Consider the following 21,169-nt stretch of genomic DNA (forward strand, 5'->3'; position numbering starts at 1 on the left):
TCTGGCGGGAGTAAGCGAGACTGAAGGAGAAAGCGGGGTGGGAGGGCGCGTCGAGGAGGTCCCGCGCCTGCGCGGTGAGGCCTGTCTGACCGACCTTCAGCGGGGCCGGTATCACCATGTTCTCTCGGGCGGGCGTCGCGGGGCTCTCGGCCTGGGCCGTGCAGCCGCAATGGTATGGCAGCTTGCGGAAGGACCGGGAGGGTTGCGAGGAATGGAAGAGCTCGGTCAGGGGGAAGCGGAAGCGAGTGGAGGCGAGTGGGGCTGGACGAGGGTCTCAGGGCCTGCCAGGCCTCCTGTCCCGCGGAGGCCCCGGGAAGCCCGGGCTGCAGGAAGCGCCTCCGATCCGGGGAGGGCGCGCGAAGGGACTGCGGTGACAGCAGGGTCTCGCCACGTCTCCTGAGGCGGGGTGGGGCGGGGTGAGGGCCACGAGGAGCGGTCATCCGGGACCTCGGGGTTGAGACTTTAGTCCCATCTGATTACAGGGTTGGTCTTGGATTCACTCAGCTAATACCCACTTAGGGAGCCCCTACTGCGTGCCAGGTGGCGAGTATCGTGGAGGCTTTACCCGGGCGCACAAAGTGAGGGGGAGGGGGGGACCTAGGGCAAGGTCTAGAGGAAGGTTAAGTTGTGCTGTGCGTCCTTGACGCCTTTTGAAACCTTCTGGTGCTGGGCAGGGTTTGCTTGAGCCAGTAAGGGCTGTTGGATTCACCCAGAACGCGTGTTAAGCACTTAACATGTAGCAGGCTCTTTGCCGGGCACTGCGGAATAAATAAGTGTCCTCGTGGGTTTACGGGAGTTGGGGTGCAGACGGGACCTTAAGAATCCGCCTGATGGCGATCGGAAGGGAAAGACAACCTAGCACTATCTTGAAACCATTATGCTGAAGCAGTAACCCTGCAAGGTCATAAAATTGTCCCAGGGTCCCCAGGAGGACGAGATAGATGGCTTTTGAGCACCATCTGTAACTGCCGTGCAAGTTTAAGGATTTTAAACATTGGGTTTTTTTTGGGGGGGGGGGGATTGTATATTAGAGGGCCAAGCAGTAGGCAGGTAAACGTTGGTTTGTGGGTGGTACCGTATAATAGGATGAAATGTCTTAAAGCTAGACAGAGTCTGGAAGAATTACAGACACGGTGCTAAGGGGATTATTGGCTAAAAGCAAGCTGAGTGTAGCAATTCCCCGGTTTTACGTAAAGGAAGAATTCTAACGAGCTGCAGTGCTAAACTAGGTTTTTGTGTCCTAATTTATGTGAAGGGACTGTAAAGCATTAATTGAAATAGGTACGTTTTTCATTACGCAAAGAATCACCACCATATTCAAAATTTTTAGGGTAATGGGGGAATGAAATCTGATGTGAATACCTGCACAGAACTGTTGGTGGATTTGCCTGCCAAGTCAGATTTGTTTCTAAAATTGAAAAAGAGCATTCGTGGGAACTAAGTCAACTTAGTTGGATTCTCGGTCATGTAGGTTGTCCCATTTGTTAGGCACTCAGCACACAGTTGTTGGGTGCCTGCCCTGCGCCAAGTCGGTAGCGTGGAAAGTACTAAAGAGTGGTGGCCTTAAGCTCTGTGGGTCAGCCTTTAAGAAATGGAAAGAGTTCTGAAACAAGGACAAAATACTTTGCATAAAATTGTAGCAATGACTTTTTTAGAAACCGTGTAAGACAATTTGGAGATCTTATAGTAAAAGGATTGTCCTAAATAAATAAGAGTTGTTTGACACTTTGACACAACCACCACTGGGCTCCTAAATTGGACCCTACATTGGCAGATACAGGTTGTAGTCCGACCTTGATCTCTTTAGAATGCTGGTTTTAAATTGGTAGGTTATGAATATTCATCAAACGTTGACAGAAAGCATTTTCATGTATCCCATTACTCTGGGTGCCCTTTTGGTTCCCCCTCATAATTGCCTTTTAAATTCAGAAATGAAAACCATCTTAATGTTTCACACCCCACAGAATTAATTTGGAAGGGGAGAAAAATAGCTTGGCCTCTACAAAACCATGAAGCGGCATTTCCTCTGTTGTGTTTTGGTTATTAGAAACTTTAAAGGGGCTTCTGGGTGGCTCAGTCGGTTAGGCATCTGACTTCGGCTCAGGTCATGATCTCACGGTCCGTGAGTTCGAGCCCCGCGTCGGGCTCTGTGCTGACAGCTCAGAGCCTGGAGCCTGCTTCGGATTCTGTGTCTCCCTCTCTCTCTGCCCCTCTCCTGCTCATGCTCTGTCTCTCCCTGTCTCAAAAATAAATAAAAAACATTAAAAACAAAAAAAAAAAGAAACTTTAAAAATGCAATTTGTTGGGGTGCCTGGGTGGCTCAGTCGGTTGAATGTCCGACTTGGGCTCACGTCATGATCTCACAGTCTGTGGGTTCGAGCCCCGCGTCAGGCTCTGTGCTGACAGCTCAGAGCCTGGAGCCTGCTTTGGATTCTGTGTCTCCCCTCTCTCTGACCCTCCCCTGCTCATGCTGTCTCTCTCTGTCTCAAAAATAAATAAAAACATTAAAAAAATTTTTTTAATGCAATTCATTATTATAGTTTTTATTTCAGGGAGGTTAGCTTACTAACGTTGACTCAATATTAGGCTTAATTAAAGTCTTAGTGGAATTATGTTAATTGTTTAGGATATCAGTAAAATACCCTAAACTTCAGGAAATTAAACTTGTTTTTAAGTAGCATATAAGAAAATGGAAATAAGAAATTTGGGGAACGGTCTTCAAATTAGGGGAAATGCATTTCTGTTTCCTCGTCTTCCACATTCTCTGAAATGGAACTGTTTTACAATAGCATGCCAACAGCCATAAATTGAATTATACACACTGATAAGGAAGGGAGATGCATTTCAGGAGAGGAAAGGCAGATTGCATTCTGAGATTGAGGTAGCAGGTATTTGCTTGTAAATGTAAGAAAATGTGAGGCATCAGAGTGTAGGATAGGAGACCCACTCTGGAGCCAACTACCAGGATTTGAATCTTGACGGCCGCTCACCTAACTGTCACGCTGCACAAGTTACTCACTGTCTCTGCCACCGTTTCTTCCTTTGTTAAACGGAGGTAATAATCGTGCACAGTTCATTGGGTCAGACTGGAGATTAAGCGAGTCCGTATTTGTAAAGAACAAGCGCGGTGGGGGAATGCTGGTGTGGTTTCAGATAATAGAAACTCAAAGATGAAGGCAGCTTGATGCAGTTCGTACTTGCCAACAAGACTGGATCCTCCTGGGTGGTCGTTGGTGAAGAAGGGCCAGGGAGTCGTTGTTTGGTGGAAAGGCAGGTGATGGACTTTTCATACAATCATTGACTATTAGAATTAGACGTACTTCCTAATTTTCCTTAAGAATTTGTTGCTGCTGCTTCCTTAATGTTTATGTTACATGACAGTATACACCTTAACATTCTTTCGAACTATACTTCAAATGAAGAATCATTCACCTAGCAACCTCACTCACTCCCTCCTCCACTACTTTCAGCTTTGCTAATGCTGTATGATCACGGCCCTTGATGGTAATCCACAACCTGTGATGTTTCTATCCACTGTATTTGATAGGTTTCAAGTTTTTCCGGTAATCTCCTGAGATTTCTCAGGACGTGATGTGGTTTTCCAGAACATACAGCTGATTCAGAACTTTGTCTTCATTTGCAAAAATTATATATACGGCCAGCTGCGCCAAAAGAAAGTTGGCATCATCTTATGGTTATTCTGTATGTACTCCAATTATACTTAAAAGTAACATACGGGCGCCTGGTGGCTCAGTCAGTTAAGCGTCTGACTTCCGCTCAGGTTCCGATCTCGCGGTTGGAGGGTTTGAGCCCTGCATCAGGCTCTGTGCTTACATCTCAGAGCCTGGAGCCTGCTTCAGATTCTGTCTCCCTCTCTCTCCGCCCCTCCCTTGCTCGTGCTCTCTCTCTCTCTCAAAAATAGTAAAAAAAAAAAAAAAAAAAAAAAAGGATAATAACACACACGTCTTTAGAACTGAATGAAAGCTAAACATGATGAGAGCACTTCAAAATGGGAACATAGGGCACGTACACAGCATAAAGAATCACAAGAGATCTTACCTCTTCATACCTCTCACCCAGGATACTTAAGGAAACCGGAACATTTTGTGTTCATCCAAATATGGCATGCAATTCAGATTTATTCCCTGTGCTATTCTCTGACAAGAAACTTGTGTCTGTTAAATTGGAATATTTGCCTAAAACCGTAATGTCCAATGTTTCCTTACGGTCTGTAAATTTAGAATATTTGGGGTGAAAATTTTGATATACCCCCCCAAAATCATCAAAAATGATGTTGCTTTTCAAATGCCATTATGAAAAAATGTTAAGGGAATGGTCAGTATGTCAGGTAAGTCTGTAATGGAATAGCAGACCTTGTCAGTATTTGACAGCTCTTCTCTTTTCCACCACTGGATCCATTCTTATAACCTAATCTAACACTTTTCATGCAGTCTCCTTCCTCTTTATATTTCTTTCTCTGTGGCTGCGTAATACTGGTAAAATACGTAAGTCAAGAGATTTTTAAAAAGAACAGTTTTGGTTATAATCTTCCAGGTTTTTTTTTATGCACATAAACACAATAAAAAAATTAGATGATATAACAATTTCATAATCTACGTTTTTGAAGTATTGTTAACAGACTTTATTTTTTAGTACAGTTTTAGACTTTCAGAAATATTGAGCCTGTAGTACAGAGAGTTCCATACACCCACGTCCCACTCTGGACAGGTTCTCCACTTATTAACATCTTGCATTAATTAGCATGTTACATGTACTACAATTAATGAGACAATATTGATACAGTATTAAGGTGCATAGTTTCATTAAGGTCACTCTTTGTTGTATGTTCTGTGGTTTTTGACAAATGGATAATGACACGTATCTACCATTATAGTATCATACAGAATGGTTTCAGTGCCCTAAAAATCTCTCCCCGAAATCCTGGCAACTCCTGATCTTTTTACTCTTGCTATAGTTTTGTCTTTTCTGGAATGTCAGGTAGTTGGAATCATACAGGATATAGCCATTCAGATGGGCTTCTTTGCTTAGCAATAGACAAAGTTCCTCCTCCGTGTCTTTTGTGGCTTGATAGCTCCTTCATTTTTACTGCTGAATAACTCCACTGTATGGATGTACCAGTTTGTTTTTCGGTTGGTTCGCGTGTTGAAAGACATATTGGTTGCCTCCGGGTTTTGGCGATGGTGAATAAAACTGCTTATAAACATTTGTGTGCAGGTTTTTGTGTAGACCTGTTTTCAGCTCAGTTGGGTAAATACCTAGGAGTATGATTGCTGTATCCTGTGCTAAGACTGTTTAGATTTGTAAGAAACTGAAGCCATCTTCCAAAGCAGCCGTACCATTTTGCATTCCCATCAGCAGGCAGTGGGAGTTCCTGTTGCTACATGCACATCCTTGTCATCATTTGGAATTGCCTTTTTTTTTTTTTTTTTTAATATAGCCATTCTTGGGGTGCCTGGGTGGCTCGGTTGGTTAAGCATCCGTGACTCTTGATCTCGGCTCAAGTCATGATCTCATGATTAGTGCAATTGAGCCCCACGTTGGGCCCTGCACTGACAACGGGGAGCCTGCTTGGGATTCTCTCTCTGCTCTCCCCTGCTTGCGTGTGCACACATGTTCTCTTTCTCTAACTAAATAAAAACAAAATAAAAACGTAGCCATTCTTCTAGGTGGTAGTGGTGTTTCACTGTTTTAATTTGTAATTCCCTAATGACTGCATAGCTGAGTATCTTTTGTATATGCTTATCTGCCATCTGCCTGTCTGCCTCTGCGAGGTTTGTGTTCAGATCTTTTGTTCATTTTTTATTTGGGTGCTTTTCTTATTGAGTTTTAAGAGTTCTTTGTATATTTTAGATAACAGGCCTTTATCAGATATGTGTTTTGCAAACATTTTCTCCTGGTGTGTGGCTTCTGTTGACGGTGTCTTTTGTAGACCAGAAATTTTTAAAATTAAAAGTCCAGCTTTTTTTTCTTCCATGGATCATGCTTTTCATGTTTTATGTTAAAACTTACATATTATCCAAGGCACCTCGATTTTCTCCTGTGATACCATGTAGAAGTTTTATAGTTTTGTGTCTTACATTTAGACCTATGATTTATTTCAAGTTAATTTTTGTGAAAGGTATAGGATTAATTATCTAATTGTTAATATTGATAATTATTAATTATCAATTACTATTTTTGCATATGGATGTCCAGTGTTCAGTACCACTGTAGAAAAAAGTATCCTTTCTCCATTTAATTTCCTTTGCTGCTTTATCAAACATGAATCAGTTGACTGTATTTGTATGGTTCTATTTCTGGGCTCTTTTTTCCCCCCTATGCTGTGTCGTTTGTTCCCCGGACGTATTCCATAACTGGAAGCCTGTGTCTCCCACTGCCCTTCACCCATTTTGCCCAACCCCCACTCCTCCACCCTTCAGTTTTGTTCTCTCTATTATAGGTCTCTGTCTACTTTTTGTTTGTGTATTCGTTGGTTTTTGTTTTCGATTTCACTAATTAGTGAAATTTTTGAGCTCTCTCCTGTCTTCCACTGATCATTTGTCCACATTGTCTTAGGATTACTGTAACTTTATAGAAAGTCTTGAAATCAGGTAGTGTCCGTTCTCCGGCTTTGTTCTTCAATATTGTGTCGGCTCTTCTGGGTGTTTCGCTTTGCCAAAAAAATGTTAAAATCAGTTTGTTGATATATAGAAAATAACTTGTTGAGGTGTTTGTCTAAAATTGTATTGATCAAGTTGGGAAGAAGTGACACTTTAGCAACATTGAATCTTCCTATTTATGAATGTGGAATCTCTCACCATTTATTTAGATCTTTTTTTTCATCAGCTTTGTAGTTTTCTTGGCACATATTTTGTTATGTTTATATGTAGTTTTTTTCCTGTGTTTTTTTGTTGTAAAATACACATAACATTAAATTCACCATCATAATCATTTATAAGTCTACAGTTCTATGATACTGTTTCTCTAATTTGAAATTCCAATTGTTCATAGCTGCTATAAAAAAATGAAATTGACTTTTGTATATATTGACCTTGTTCCCTACAACCTTACTGTAATTGGTTCCAGGAGTGTTTTTGCCAATTCTTTGGGATTTTCTACAGACAGTTGTGCCATTTTTAAACAAAGGCAGCTTTATTTTTTCCTTCCCAATCTATATACCTTTTATTTCCTATTTTGTCTTAATGCATTAGCCAGGAATTCCAGTACAATGTTGAATAGGAGTGCTGAGAGGTTATCCTTGCCTCAGTCCCAATCTTAGGGGGAAGCTCCTAGTTTCTCAGCATTAAATGAAGGGTTTTTTTCTTTGTTTGTTTGTTTTGGTAGATGTTCTTTATCGGTTCCAGGAAGTTCTTTAATTTGCTGAGAGTTTTTCTTTTTTCTTTTTTCTTTTTTTTTTTTTTTTTTTACCATGAATAGGCATTAGATTTTGTCAAAAATTTTTTCTGCATCTATTGACTGTATGATTTTTCTTAAATGGTGAACCAGCCTTGCATACCTGGAATGAATCCCACTTGATCGTGGTGTATAATTCTTTTTAATACGTTGTTGGACCCAATTTGCTATTCTTTATTGAGGAATTATGCATCTGTGTTGATGAGAGGTAATGTCCTCTAATTTTCATTTCTTACAATGATTTTATCTTGTTGATACTAGGGTAATGTTGACCTTAGAGGATTAGGAAATGGTCCCTCTTCTTCTCCTTTGGCACCAACTTCCATGCTCCATCAGTTACAGATCTGTCTGTACCTGAAAGTCTCAAAAATCTCACGTGTTTTCCAAACCCATTGGACCTCAAACCCATTTCCACCTCATCCTAGGGTCTTTATAAATGTCATTTTCATTAAAATTCGTTACCTCCAGTGAGATCATCCCCACCCAGTTTTTCGGTCTTGGTTAATGACAACACTGTCTACTCAGGTCATGAAATTAGAAATCATTCTTATTGTTTTCCTTTTCACTCTTAAGAACTTGCCATAAACCTAGGCTCCTGCTGCTTTGCCAACATGTTTACTTCAGGTTCTTGCTGCAGCAGCCCTGTGAGTCTCCGTGTCGTCAATATTCCAACGTCATTGTATGCTTGTCACTGACTTTATATTTGGTGACACATTGTCTTATTTAGGAGGGCAGCACTCCTCTTGTATTTATCTCTCGTGTGTGTGTGTACGCATTTAAGTCAAATCTGTATTTATTTATTTATTTTGGGGGGGATGGGGGCAGAAGAGAGAGAATCTCAAGCAGGCCCCAGGCTCAAGTGTGCACCTGAGCTGAAATCAAGAGTTGGACACTCAACTGACTGAGCCACCCAGGTGCCCCTAAATCAAATCATTTTTACTTTTATGCATTAGCACTTTAATCATGAAAACTAGAAAAATATTTAATGCAAATCTTTAGTTCTATGAATCTTGTTTATGAGATAATAGCATGCTTCTCGTGGTCACAGACCATGTCCTGGAGCATAGTAGCTGCTTAGTACATGGCACCTGGCTGGCTCACTCGGTTAAGCGTTCAGCTTTGGATTTCGGCTCAGGTCATGATCTCACAGTTTGAGAGGTCAAGCCCCCAATCAGGCTCTGCACTGACAAGGTGGAGCCTGCTCGGGATTCTTTCTCTCCCCCTCTCTCTAATCCACCCTGGCTCAAGCTTGCGTTCTCTCTCAAAATAAATAAATAAACCTAAAAAAACTTAAAAGTATATATATTTAAAAAATAAACTGTACTTTCACACATGCGATCATGTTAGAATGTATAATTGATCCTAAGTGTTGCTATGAAAAGGTTTCAGTGAACTAAGGAAGTCAAGGTAGCATTTTCAAGGTGGCTGGATAGCCTAACAAGGGGCAGGACTTTCCTATTGTGGAAACAGTCTAGGCAAAGGTGGGACTAGACGTGTGTGAACACCATTTGACTGCACTGGAAGCTTTGTGTTGTTGGCTCAAACAAAATGAGGCCTTTGGTAATAGGGTTTGGTGTCCATATTAAGGACTAAATATATGTAAGTATGTGTTTATAAATACATGTTTATATGTATGTAAATATATGTATACGTCCTGCACGTGATGGATTGTTTCTTTATGGGGCAGTGTTTAAATTTATTAACTTTGAAGGTTTTTCTTGTATAGTAGGGTGATTTTTCAATAAACTAAAATATTTTTAAAACCTTTATTTTCAGGATCCAAGTTCGAAATATGGCAACATTAAAAGATAGTAAGTATTTCATCTCAATATGTAATTAAGAAAAACCAAATTTTGACAAATAATCAAAAATAGGCCGCTTTAGCCCATTGTATGTTTGGTCAGTTTGATAAAATGAATCTAGGTCTTATGTGTATGACATTGACCTTGTTTTAGAAAAGACCAGCATGAGGTGACACGTGGTTGTTCTGATGCTGTCGTCCGTAGAATGACAACAATGTGACTAGAGAAAACTGTATGTAAATGTTGTAAGAGTATAATATCCTGCTGTCTGCGGCCATCCCGCCTGTCCTGTCCTCCGTGGCAGCCAGGCTTCGCCTTTGCGCAGTACGCATTCTGACTTGAAGCCTCATTTAGCATCATGCTGTTGCCTGATGGCCTAAGTGCTGATTATGCTACCTGGCAGTTTAGAAAGATATTTCGATAAATTTCACAAGTGAAATGATAACTCTATTATCGTAACACAGCACTTCTGTTTTTCAGTTACCAGACGGCTAAAGTCGATCAAAAACATCCAGAAAATTACCAAGTCTATGAAAATGGTGGCAGCAGCAAAATACGCCCGAGCCGAGAGGGAGCTGAAACCAGCACGAGTGTATGGAGTAGGATCTTTGGGTAAGAGAAGAGGACATCACAGATTAGGAGGAACCCTGAACATGAAGGTCGCCACTGATGACTTTTATCTGGTGCTTACCGTGATGACAGGCCTGTTCTGAGTATTTGACATCACTGGTTTTTCACAGCAGCCTACGAGGGTCAGAGCCCCCGCTTCACAGATGAGAAACCCTGAAGTCGGGTCGCTTACCCAGGGTCACCTCCCAACATGGTTTGGCATCAAAGCCCGTCTCTTTGTTAACCACTGTATGCGGCTCTGTGAATGCTGAAAGTACTCCGAAAATCTTCCTAGATTATTAAATATACAATCAGGAAATGGGAAATGCGGTGCATTCAGATCAGGTGCTTGACTTTGTCCTGTTGGATTGTAATGTGCGGGGTGGGGAGGTGGTCCCTGCAGTGGAAATGACTGAGCAGGCACGGATGGGACTCGTGACGGCATGAGTGGAATGTTTGAACATCAACCGCAAAGAAGGCAAAATTTGCTTGTTTCCAAATTGGAGAAAATTCACGTCTCCTCTGTGTGTTAATGTATCTACCTATTAGATGTAAATCGCCTTGTGCAGTTTTCCTGTGTTCTTCCATGTTTTTTAAACATCCGTTCCTACTGGCAAAATTATTGCGTGAGAAAAGGATAGAGCACTAGGCCCGGGTGGAAACGGCGACTCACTTTAATAACTGCACGGTTAGTTTCACGCAGCTGGTACGGAAGAGAGTTAATAGGTTGGTTTCCGCGATCCTGATCACCTCCAGCCGTTTGCTCTCATCAGTCCTATTCGCTGCACAAGAAATACATAGCACGTAGTTGGTGGCTTAGTAAAGATTGGTTGGTAAATCACTGTAGCCTGTTTGTATGAAAAGAGAAAGTCATTTCACGATTCACCTCTCTCGCTGATATGAGTGAGTATAATAAATTTGTTTCCCTCCAAAGTCTATAACTACAAAATTATCTAATAAAGCAGAAACTGCCTTAGATGTCAGATTAGACTATTTGTGATAAAATAGTAAAAATTCAAGCCAAGGCTGCCGATCTGTTCTGAAGTCCTTTATACGAAATATTAACTGCTAGATATTAAGTGGCTGATCGTTGTAAATATTTAAAGTCTTCCAGCAGGCATCTTACGCTGCACAAATATAAAACGTAAAAAGAGACTCAAAAAAGAAATAATCTCGCTGCTCTCCTGCACTTTGGAGTATTCGCTTTCTGCTCTTTCGTGGAGGGTCCTCGGGTGCTGGCATGTGAGAATCACTGCTCTGTAATGAAACAGGGAGCAGCAGGACTTTGGTTGAAACAGGTGAATGTGGCGGCCAGGAAAATGCACCGTGCGGCGGCGAGGGCACTGGCCACGCGAGCTCACCCTGCACTTGCACCCCGGCCGCGCTCCCGTGGCCTGGGCCGAGCCGGTACCACAGCCGGCGGGAGACTCAGGCAGGCACATTCCAGGGAGACTTGCGGCTCCTCGGCAGGCAGACTCGCTGAACTTCTCCTAAACGGCACAGCGGTCTGGGAAGCTGCCACCCAACCTCTCTTCCCTCCTTCCTGAGAGTCAAACCTGCGTCATAATGGGATGGCTCGTTTGTCTCCTTCCTGCGTTCCCCCGCAGCCACTTCCTCTCCTTCCCCCATAAATCCGTGCATATTTCATCCTGTTTGATCCACTCTTGGCCTGTGCTGCTTAGAAAACTAGACCAGCCAAGCAAGGTCGTTAAAGCAGTCCCCAAAATAACGTGGCATGTGGGGCACCTGGGTGGCTCAGTCGGTTGAGCGTCTGACTTCGGCTCAGGTCATGATCCTCACGGTTTGTGAGTTCGAGCCCCGCGTTGGGCTCTGTGCTGGCAGCTCGGAGCCTGGAGCCTGGAGCCTGCTTCCGATTCTGTGTCTCCCTCTCTCTCTGCCTCTCCCCTGCTTTACACTGTCTCTGTCTCTCTCTCAAAAATAAATAAACATTAAAAAAATTTTTTTTAAATAAAAAAAAATAAAGTGTCATCTGCTATTTTAATGCCAACAGTTTATAAGAGGCTTGATATGCAGATTATATGAGCACGTCAGTAAATATTTGCTTCCTCCTTTTTTGGTTATATACTGAATATTTATTTGCATTCTTCAGAAGTCTGCCATCTAGATAAGCTGGTACTCTAATTCAGGCCCCTTTACAAGTTCTTTAATTATACTAGAGATTTCTTTTAGTCAGTACTTGAGGTAAATTGGCCATTAAGTGGCCCTTATCATATAGAGCCTTTATCATACAGAGATTTAAATCTCTATGGTTTTCAACCGGATTGTAAATGGAGTAAGTACAGTTTTGATTACATTAGTTAGTTGCCACCTAAATGTAACTTCATGATTTTGAAAACAGCCAACTTGTAAATAGGGATTATTGCTGTATTTGGCGTGCCTTCCGTATTTTAAAATTCTTGCTTTTGTTTGTTTGTATTTAAGCTCTGTATGAGAAAGCTGATATTAAGGCGCCTGAAGACAAGAAGAAACACCTCCTAATTGGCGTGTCCTCTGATCGAGGGCTCTGTGGTGCTATTCATTCCTCGGTTGCCAAACAGATGAAAAATGAGGTGGCCACACTCACGGCAGCCGGGAAAGAAGTCATGCTTGTTGGAATTGGTGATAAAATCAGGGGTATACTTCATAGGTAATTTAGATACCGTTTATGTTTAGATGGGCGCAAGCATGAGTAAATGGGAGTGTCTTTGATGGTTAACGTCAGCAAGGTGTCTTTTTTTTCGTTACCTGTTTCTATACCCCCAGAGAGGTCTTGGTTTTGTTTTTATTATTTCAGGAGTTTCAGAATATACAGATTTCTTCCATTATTTACTTGTGTTTCTCCTTCATCCAACCCGTAAGTGGAATGCAACAGGAAAAGCAAAAGCTGTTGGCCTTTTAAAACACATGAGGACTCTGAGGAGCCAGCACAGCCTGGAAATGTCAGAAATGAACAGTAGTTAGTTGAGATCAGAAGAGAAATAAAGGCACAGAGACAGGTAACACGAGAGAGGCCTGATTATTAGTCGTTAGTTTCCGCAGCCACTGCAGTGACGATAGCGGATGGAGCAGCTCAATTCAGGGAACGCTCTCCTCTTTCCCCCCACCGCCCCAAAAAAGCCTGACCCACGGTAATAATACTTTTCCTTGTTCCCTGTGTTATTTCAGCAGAAATACTCCTTTAAACTATTCTGTGTGATCTCCTGGTTCTCTTGCAGGACTCACTCTGACCAGTTTCTGGTGTCCTTCAAAGAAGTGGGAAGAAAACCTCCTACTTTTGGAGATGCGTCTGTCATTGCCCTCGAACTACTAAATTCCGGATATGAATTTGATGAAGGGTCTATCATCTTTAATCGGTTCAGGCAAGAAAAATTTAGTATTCAGAGCTTTTTACTGCTTGTGTTCCTATTTTAAAATAAGGAAATGCTTAGTGGACAGTTGAAAATATTGCTTTGAGGGACGCCTGGGGTAGCTCGGTTTGTTGAGCGTCTGACTCTTGATTTTAGCTCAGGTCACGATCCCAGGGTCATGGGATCGAGCCCCACGTGTGCTGAGTGTGGAACCTGCTTAAGATTCTCTCTCTCTCTCTCTCTCTCTCTCTCTCTCACTCTCTCTCTCTCTCACTCTCTCACTCACTCTGCCCCACTCGTGGTCTCTCTCTCTAAAAATAAATGAAATAGGATTTTGAGGTTTGCCTCTGCTTTATGATTTCTAGGTCTGTCATCTCCTACAAGACAGAAGAAAAGCCCATCTTTTCCCTGGATACCGTTGCAAGTGCCGGTAAGTGGTTTTTGTGTGAAAAGTGTTTTCTGTGTAGAGAGGAGAGATTGGCACGTTCAGGAAAACAGTGTTTGCTAGGATGGCCTGTCTCCGCGGGAGCACGTGATGTTTGGCTCTTTCTGTCACCGTCCGTCAGTGGTTTCCGTGATCATTAGTGACTCTCACTCCATTCCTTCATTAACTGAACGTAAATAAACAAGTCATTAGACTTGCTTTCTGTTCTCAGGGATCGGAGAGCCTGGCAGCATTGGCTCTGCAGGCTCTGGGGCCCCGCTGGGTGAAGCACAGCACAGTCAGGGGCCCCGGGGCAGCCCTGCGAACGGTGCTCACAGTAATGTACACTGACCCACACGGTTCTCTCGTCTCAGCATTTGAGTGGCGTCATCATTGCTCAGTGAAGCATCCTAGACACAGTATTCTAGAACCGATTTTACTTTCCTGAGGCATTCTCCCTTTCTACGTATTTCATCTGTTGAGGCGTACGCTTTGTAACATTTCGATGTGCCTGAAGTTGGGGGACGCTTCTGGCCAGTGGCAGGTCATTTTTAATTGACGATGGTATTTCTTTCTTAATGGTGTACGGTAGGGGTTATCAGCCATAGTGTTTTAAGTCTGATGAACTACAGTACTGTTAAGATGAGTATCGGCTTCTTTTTTTTTTTTTTTTTTTTTTTTTTTTTTTTTTTTTTTCAACGTTTTTTATTTATTTTTGGGACAGAGAGAGACAGAGCATGAACGGGGGAGGGGCAGAGAGAGAGGGAGACACAGAATCGGAAACAGGCTCCAGGCTCCGAGCCATCAGCCCAGAGCCTGACGCGGGGCTCGAACTCACAGACCGCGAGATCGTGACCTGGCTGAAGTCGGACGCTTAACCGACTGCGCCACCCAGGCGCCCCGATGAGTATCGGCTTCTAATTCCGCCCCCCTTCGATGTTCCACTTCCCTCGCATTCTCCCGATGGACACGTGCAGGCTTCCCCAATAATCACATGGCTCATTTGGGATTTTTGTATTCCACTATACGAGTGTCAGTTTTGTCATTAATTCTTTTGTGAAAACCGACACCCACAGATTTGTTGAGTATTTGCTGACGTTGTGCCGGGCACTCTGATGCCCGAGGACTTCAGAACCGTGAAATGCAGTGACGTTACTTTAATTGTTGGCTTCTTCGTTTTTATTAGGCGTTTGCAGTGAAATATCAAATGCTTTGTTTACACATTATGTTGCGCTGAAAATCTGCTATAATCGGTAGTGTGGAAATGGATGAAACTTTTAGAGCTGAGTGTTTTCACCTGTCTTACCTTGTTGACTTCTGCTCTGTAATTAGTGAGGTGTTTACTGGTAGGCTGCCTTGATGAAATCACTGTGCGCTGCATAACTTCAAGGAAATGTCTGACTCGTCTTAACAGAGAGCATGAGTGTCTATGATGATATCGATGCTGACGTGCTGCGCAATTACCAAGAATACGCCTTGGCCAACATCATCTACTATTCCCTAAAGGAGTCCACCACGAGTGAGCAGAGTGCGAGGATGACGGCCATGGACAACGCCAGCAAGAATGCCTGTAAGTGCACGGCGATCTCTTCCGAGAGGCTTCTCTTGCTGGGAGTAGCATGAACACCTTGCCTCAAATCATCACCGCCAACTAGACCAGGAAACAAAAGAGCAAGGATCTCGCCCCGGTTCTGCCGCTGGTTCTATGACATTTTTGACCAGTGACCCTCTCTCTCCTTGAATTTTTTTATCTGAAAAGATAAAAAAAAACTAACGTTCTCTGCCTTAAAAGAAGTGCGTCTTACTTGGCAGGCAGTAAAGTTGCAAGTATTTTGAAAAGGTATCCGTGGAAGTGGTAAAAATACCTTCCTGAAATTCTTTTGAGAGGCCAGTTCGGGTACCCCAAGCCATGAAGCAACATACCCCTGTGAACGTATTAATGAACAAGTTATGGTCTCGTGGTGTTAGGCTTTGCCGACTAATCCTTCTGTTCTGTTCGCAGCGGAGATGATTGACAAACTGACTTTGACATTCAACCGCACCCGCCAGGCGGTCATCACGAAGGAACTGATCGAAATCATCTCCGGCGCCGCGGCTCTGTAAGTAGCGGCGGGCTGCCTTCGCACGCCCTGCCTCGCCTCCCTGGGTCTGCCGGCTCCCCGCCTGCATGTTTGAAAGCGGCAGTTTTGTTTTGCTAAAGGTAGAACGATCCGTTGCTTAACCTTGGAACCTACTCTTAGGATATAAAGATTTCGTGAGAAGGCCTGTCTGGTTTATTCTGCTTGTTTCTGCTCTACCTTTTGGGCTTACTTTCTTCTTTTTAGAAATCAACATATTGCTAGCTTTCATTTTCCTAAAGCATTAGGAATAAGGATGTGGATAATTCTGTATCATTTATAAAATCTGTCTTCGGAACTTAAGACATCATAAACCAAGCTTTCGAAGTACAGGATTGGTTTGGGATTTGGTTTCACATAAATCTTGGGTTTTTTTGGTAAATCTTGTAGAAACTGGTTCTTTACTTACTGAGTTTTCTATGTCAGTATAAGATAACATACCTTTTCCTTAAGAAAGTTTCTTGGTTGTCTAGATATGTTATTTGTTGTGAAATCACAGTTAAGAAAATGAGAATTCTGTTTTAAAAAATGACTAAATTGAACACCCACTATGTGCTAGGTTCAGTGCTAGGGAGTGTCAAAGGGTGTGATACTTTCTGTCAAGGGATACACATTCTAATAGCATAACAAACATGCGCAGGTACTCGTGATGCGCGATAGAATGTGTAGTAAGTTATCTTCGACTCGTTCTCACGCCCTACTAATTAGTCACTAAGCTCTATAAATTTTACCTTCAAATATGCCTTGAAGTTTTCCCCTTTATGCCCACTTAATGCAGATCCTTGTCATTTCTCTCCTGAATTAAAAAAAGATACCGAGTGCATAGTCATCCTGCAAAAATACCTTAGCTTGAGATATGTGATTCTGTTTTTCCTGGCCACCAGTACTCTCCAGTCTAGTCTTACCACTACCGTTTCTCACTTCCCTTGAACTTCAACCACATGAATGTACTTCCCGGTCTACAAATATGTCATGTGCTTTTGCCTGAAATGCCATTCTTTTCTTCCCCTTGCATCCTGGATTCTTCGGCTGACAGACTCCCATTTGTCTTGCCTCCTCTGAGAAAATCCTTTCTCCCAGGAAAACGTCCTCCACAGTTTGGGTGGGGTGCCCTTCGTGAACATCCTGTGCTTCCCTTTATCAACAATTACACTATTTTATTAGGAATTGCCTGTGTACTCCTGTGGCTTGGGAGCGACCGTGTCTTACTTCTGTAGCCCTATCACCGGGCACATACTTCCTCAGTCAGTATTTGTTGAGCAAATGGGGGATGTTCCATAAGAAGTGGAAGTTCAGGGCACCTGGGGGGCTCAGTCAGTTCAGCATCCACCTTGGGCTCAGGTCACGATCTCACGGTTTGGGAGTTCGAGCCCCGCATTGGGCTGTCTGCACGGAGCCTGCTTCGGATCTTCTGTGCCCCTCTCTCTCTGCCGGTGTCCTGCTCGCATGCGCTTGTTCTCACTCTCTCTCAAAAAGAAATAAACATTTTTTTTTAAAAAGTGGAAGTTCAGAGGAGGGAGAAATAATATTTCACTGGGTATGGGAGAACGTGGATCCATGTGTGAAATTCGGATAGATCGATTCATCGCTAGAGTGACATTTAAGCTGGTCCTTAAGTATTGTCTCTCTCTCCAGGGTAGAAACTGGGCAGAATGTCTCAGAGACACAAATAATGCTGTTGGAGACCGTTCCACACGTTGTCAGTCGGGTCCATGAGCTTTGCCAGCCCAGGAGTCCTTGGTCTTACTGTTTTTCAAGCCTCACGTTAAGGCCAACCCATCTCTCAGTCTAGTCACTGACGTTGTGTTCGCGTCGCAGAGTGCAGGCAGTGGATCGTTCGTTGTCCTCCTGGCTGCCCGTCCTGGGCCAGTGCTGAGCTGTGCTCCTCTTGGCGTCAAGCGTGAGGAGGCCTGGGGGGAAGGGCTGCATTCCGAAAGTTCCAGGGACTGTGGGACCCAGAGCCAGGATCTTATTTTCTCTTGAAAAAGGAGCACCGGGAATAAAATGTGAGGACACGACAACTGCGGAATTGAGGGCCGCACGCTTTCTTGACCAGAAATGTGAGAAACCCGGCCAAAGAGGAGCGAAATCAAGGGGAATGAGGACGGGGAGATTGGGACGTAAAACTCAGAGTTGGAACAGAAGATCAGAAAGTCAGAAATTGGGGTGCCTGGGTGGCTCAGTTGGTTGAGCGGCCGACTTCGGGTCAGGTCATGATCTCACAGCTTGTGAATTTGAGCCCCACGTCGGGCTCCGTGCTGACAGCTCAGAGCCCGGAGCCTGCTTTGGATTCTGTGTCTCCCGCTCTCTCTCTCTCTGCCCCTCCCCTGCCCATGCTCTGTCTCTCTCTCTCTCTTTCTCTCTCAGAAAGAAATAAACATTAAAAAAAAAAAATCATAAATTGACCACTAAATTTTTGCTTTCTAGAAAGGTAGTCTGAATCCTTTATTAAGGGTTGGCTGTGCAGTCCAAGACTGGATTGTCCACCCAGGGCACTGGCCTGCTCTGTAACCCATGTTATTCCGGCTAAAAACTTTACTACTTAATACAGACACTAGACTACTGAGTAGTATGTTATACTGTGTGCTATTGACAGAAAAAGCAGTGGCTTAAATTATACTTGCAGAGACTTGCCTTCTTGCATGAACATGGTTTTATTGTTCTAACCAGACTGAAATTGGTTAACTTTTCGTAACAGTCATTGAATCTGTTTTAAAGGACTATTTTGGGAACTAATTTACATGATCTACTCCAGACACTGAGTGAGGAAATGGATGTTTTTAGTTGGAAATTATACCTGATTAACTAGCATGGATTGCTTCTTGACTGGTTTGTTTTGTCTTTTTCTTCTAACGTAATAACCAGGGATTAATGAAAACCAAGTTTCATCCTCAGACGAGAGGTAAAGTGGTATTATTTCATACATTCTCCCCAAACCCCTCCGGAAGAGAAATCCGGCAGATATAATTGAAGCTGATTGAGCAACAGCGAAACGGATTCTCTGAGATTTAGGTTTTGGCCCATTTAGAGTAGTTGCCAGCTTGTGGTAGCATATGGGTAATGCCAGGGGGCTTCTTTTTTTTTTAAGATTTATTAAATAAACTTTAAGGATAGAGAATTGGGATTATTTTGAGATACTAAACAGAGATTGGTGAAGAGTGGTGGTTCTCAAACTTGGTGGTGTCAGGACCCCTTCACGTCTGATACAGTAGAAGAGGGCTAGATTCTCATCTGTCTGTACTCGTTCTGTTCTGATATTACAGGCCATGTAGCCTCTGGAACATGCTACCATACAGGCTTGAGAATGAGTAAAACAGGCAAATAAGAAAAGAGGTTTGCCCTCACGGACCCCACGGAAAGGTCCCCAGACCAAAATTCGAGAACAACTAGTATATAGTAACATTGTATTATGTACAGTCAGTTCTTTAAATCCCACTTGAATATATATTATCTCTTGAAACGTCATTATTTTTCCCTCCAAAACTGATTTTTATTTGCTCTGTACTTTGTTTTTCAGGTAAAGAAGGAAAATTCAGCCGATTTCGTTTTTAGGTTACCGCTGTCCTCCCTGTCAGAAGAAATTGTTGAAACTACTAAAGACAGCAAGATGTTTGTAAATTATCTTACAATAAAGAACTTACCATAAGAAAATCACTCTTTTCTTACTATGTATTAACAATAGTTAATAGTTTTCAAAATGAGATTTTAAAAATAATTAACATACGGTACCTGGGTGGCTCAGTCAGCTAAGCATCCTATTCAGCTCAGGTCATGATCTCACGGTTCGTGAGTTCAAGCCCCGTGTCGGGCTCTGTGCTGACAGCTCGGAGCCTGGAGCCTGCTTCGGATTCTGTGTCTCCCCTCTCTCTGCCCTTCCCCTGCTCACGCTGTCTCTCAAATTTGAATAAACAGTAAAAAAGAATTTTTTAAAGAGTTCTTCAGATACTTTATTATTTTACCAACAACTATTTTCATAAAAATGAACTGAACAGGGAGTAATAACAAAAACTGGTTAGCTACCGCAAACCTGTAGAGAACAGTACTGACACCGGGAGAAGGCTGCTGAGGGAAGATAAACTGAACAGAATCCAGAGTCATTTCCCAGCTTCCCTGAGATTTTACTAGAGTCACCTGATGGGTCCGTGAATGAGACTGTGAGGCATTGGACAGACACAGAAGTGTGTTTAAAGTACCGGGTAACTTTCAGGAACGTTAGCAAGGAATGGGTGCTATGTGGGGGGGCGGGGGGGCGGGGCGGGGAGTATTTTGCTTCCAAACACGCCTGTCTCCAGTTTCGAGGACAGCAGAACACTTCTGTGAGGGTGAACTGAGGGTTCTAGACAACATGGCAGGAAGAAACGCGGGAATTTGAGCACACTCAACAGAAACGATCTGTTAAGCTGAACGTGATGTACCGTCAGGGTTCGGAGGAGAAGACCATAGTCGTGGGGCGTCGTATCAGCCCTCTCGGTTTGTCTCTGGGGTGTGGATGTTCTGGTCTGTTCGTGGTCCCAGGTCAGGCACATCGCTGTCCTGGGTTTGCCGGCCTTTCTGAGGACTCCCTCTGCCTTTCCCCTGGGTTGGATCTCATTTTCTGTGTCCCACGTTTCCCTCTCTGATACGCTAGTGGGACACAGCCTCCAGGTAAACAGGTAAACCTTTGAAGACCTTGCAGATCTTAAAATGCATTTTCTATGACGTTTTAGTGGAGCAGAGTGGGTTGGAATGCCAGCTCAACTCTTGCCAGCTGTGTGATCTTGAGCACGTTAATCTTTGTCTTGTCACCTGCAAGATGGAGGTTAAAGCAGTACTTGCCCCATAGGGGCTGTGATGAAGATGGAATGAGCGAATCTTTACAAAATACTCAACCCGATGCAGGGCGAGTGCTGAGTAGAAAGCGATGCCACCAGTGTGCATGGGGGCTCCTGGGCCTCTGCTTTAAGCCCACCCCTGGCACGGACTCTCTTGTCCCAGTGCCCCCCGGTACCCGGTTCTTCCGCGTTCTGCCAGGACCAGGGCCCCCAGAGTGAGTCAGAGCCCTGCTTTCAGGATGAAAGTTCAGTCCTCGGCTCCTGGGTCCTCGTGGGTCAGCAGACCGGCACACACCCTGTTCTTAGAGACGGCAGCCACCCCTGGTTCCTTCTGCTGCAGCTCTCGCAGGAAGTGCTGTTTCCTTAGCACCGCTGGGTCTCCCCTCAAATCCACTCTCGAGATAATGACTTCATCTAGAGAAAACTCGCAGGCGGTCAAATTTCACTGTCTTCAAGTGTATATAATGCAGGGATTTTTAGTATAAACACAGAGTTATGCTCTAATTCTATATACACTGTCGCACGATGAATTGTTCAGAAGGCATTTATTCACCCAGCACTGACTACCTGCTAGATACTATGCCATCTGTGGGGCATTTATCAGTGAATGGGATGAGGGTAGAAGCCGCCCTTCTGAAGTGCACGG

General features: G+C 43.5%; 1 protein-coding gene across 3 annotated transcripts; it reads left to right on the top strand.

Moving 5' to 3' along the window:
• The first annotated feature begins 30 nt into the window (after window positions 1-30).
• Window positions 31-19,366, top strand: ATP5F1C (ATP synthase F1 subunit gamma). Of its 3 annotated transcripts, XM_060659343.3 has the most exons (10): window positions 31-172; window positions 9,190-9,224; window positions 9,696-9,827; window positions 12,267-12,471; window positions 13,040-13,183; window positions 13,537-13,601; window positions 15,010-15,165; window positions 15,598-15,694; window positions 18,578-18,614; window positions 19,230-19,366. In XM_060659343.3, exons 1-9 carry the CDS (start codon window positions 117-119, stop codon window positions 18,582-18,584), a joined length of 897 nt encoding a protein of 298 aa, XP_060515326.1. In that variant the 5' UTR covers window positions 31-116; the 3' UTR covers window positions 18,585-18,614; window positions 19,230-19,366. The 3 variants fall into 3 exon arrangements, with proteins under 3 accessions (XP_060515326.1, XP_060515327.1, XP_060515328.1); XM_060659344.3 differs by lacking the exon at window positions 18,578-18,614; XM_060659345.3 differs by lacking the exons at window positions 18,578-18,614; window positions 19,230-19,366 and having other exon boundaries at window positions 15,598-15,698.
• The last annotated feature ends 1,803 nt before the right edge of the window (window positions 19,367-21,169 follow it).

The sequence above is a fragment of the Panthera onca genome, chromosome B4, assembly GCF_046562875.1.
Source record: "Panthera onca isolate mPanOnc1 chromosome B4, mPanOnc1 haplotype 2, whole genome shotgun sequence".
In the NCBI taxonomy this organism is placed as follows: domain Eukaryota; kingdom Metazoa; phylum Chordata; class Mammalia; order Carnivora; family Felidae; genus Panthera; species Panthera onca.